We start from the raw sequence: 469 nt of genomic DNA, 5'->3' as shown, positions 1-469 counted from the left end.
TTTGTTTTTTTACAGTTGAACCCTTTCACATTAAACTTTTAATATATTTCCCCTTTTGATACCAACATCACTAATTAAGTTTCTTGGTGAAAGCTTGAAATTATACTGTTGACTACTCATTCATGTGTATGTGAAAATGTGTAGTATCTTTAATTGTTGTGCTTGTTTCTGTTACAGACAGTGCAGGCATGTTGGACAGGCCCTGCACACTGACTGGGAGCCCAGAGAACATTGAGTAAGTTTCACCTGTCAACTTTGACAGATTTACTGAAACAGCACAGAGCACTCTGAAAGTGTGCCCCATTGTTGTGAAAAGGGATTTGAGTTCATGCCCTCTGTGTCACATCTCCTCTTAATCAGTCACTGAATCACCTGAACACCTCTTTCACATTTGACAAAGGAAAAACGTTTTTGTGTAGTCTGTAACTGGTGACAAATGTGTTTCTTGGTCTGTGCTCCCCCCCCCCCC

At 40.3% G+C, this 469-nt stretch overlaps 1 protein-coding gene across 1 annotated transcript in view; it reads left to right on the top strand.

The window, feature by feature from the left end:
• fubp3 (far upstream element (FUSE) binding protein 3) overlaps window positions 1–469 on the top strand; it is a gene marked incomplete in the record, with an annotated part of 22,908 nt that overhangs the window by 10,826 nt on the left and 11,613 nt on the right. The window contains 1 exon segment of the mRNA XM_035668323.1: window positions 178–235. Coding sequence (XP_035524216.1) covers window positions 178–235 — 58 coding nt within the window.

This window comes from Morone saxatilis, unplaced genomic scaffold (genome assembly GCF_004916995.1).
Source record: "Morone saxatilis isolate NCDOM2014 unplaced genomic scaffold, NCSU_SB_2.0 Contig21, whole genome shotgun sequence".
NCBI lineage: Eukaryota > Metazoa > Chordata > Actinopteri > Moronidae > Morone > Morone saxatilis.
The sequence above is the reverse complement of the archived record's forward strand: the minus strand, read 5'-3'. Positions and strand labels throughout refer to the sequence as shown.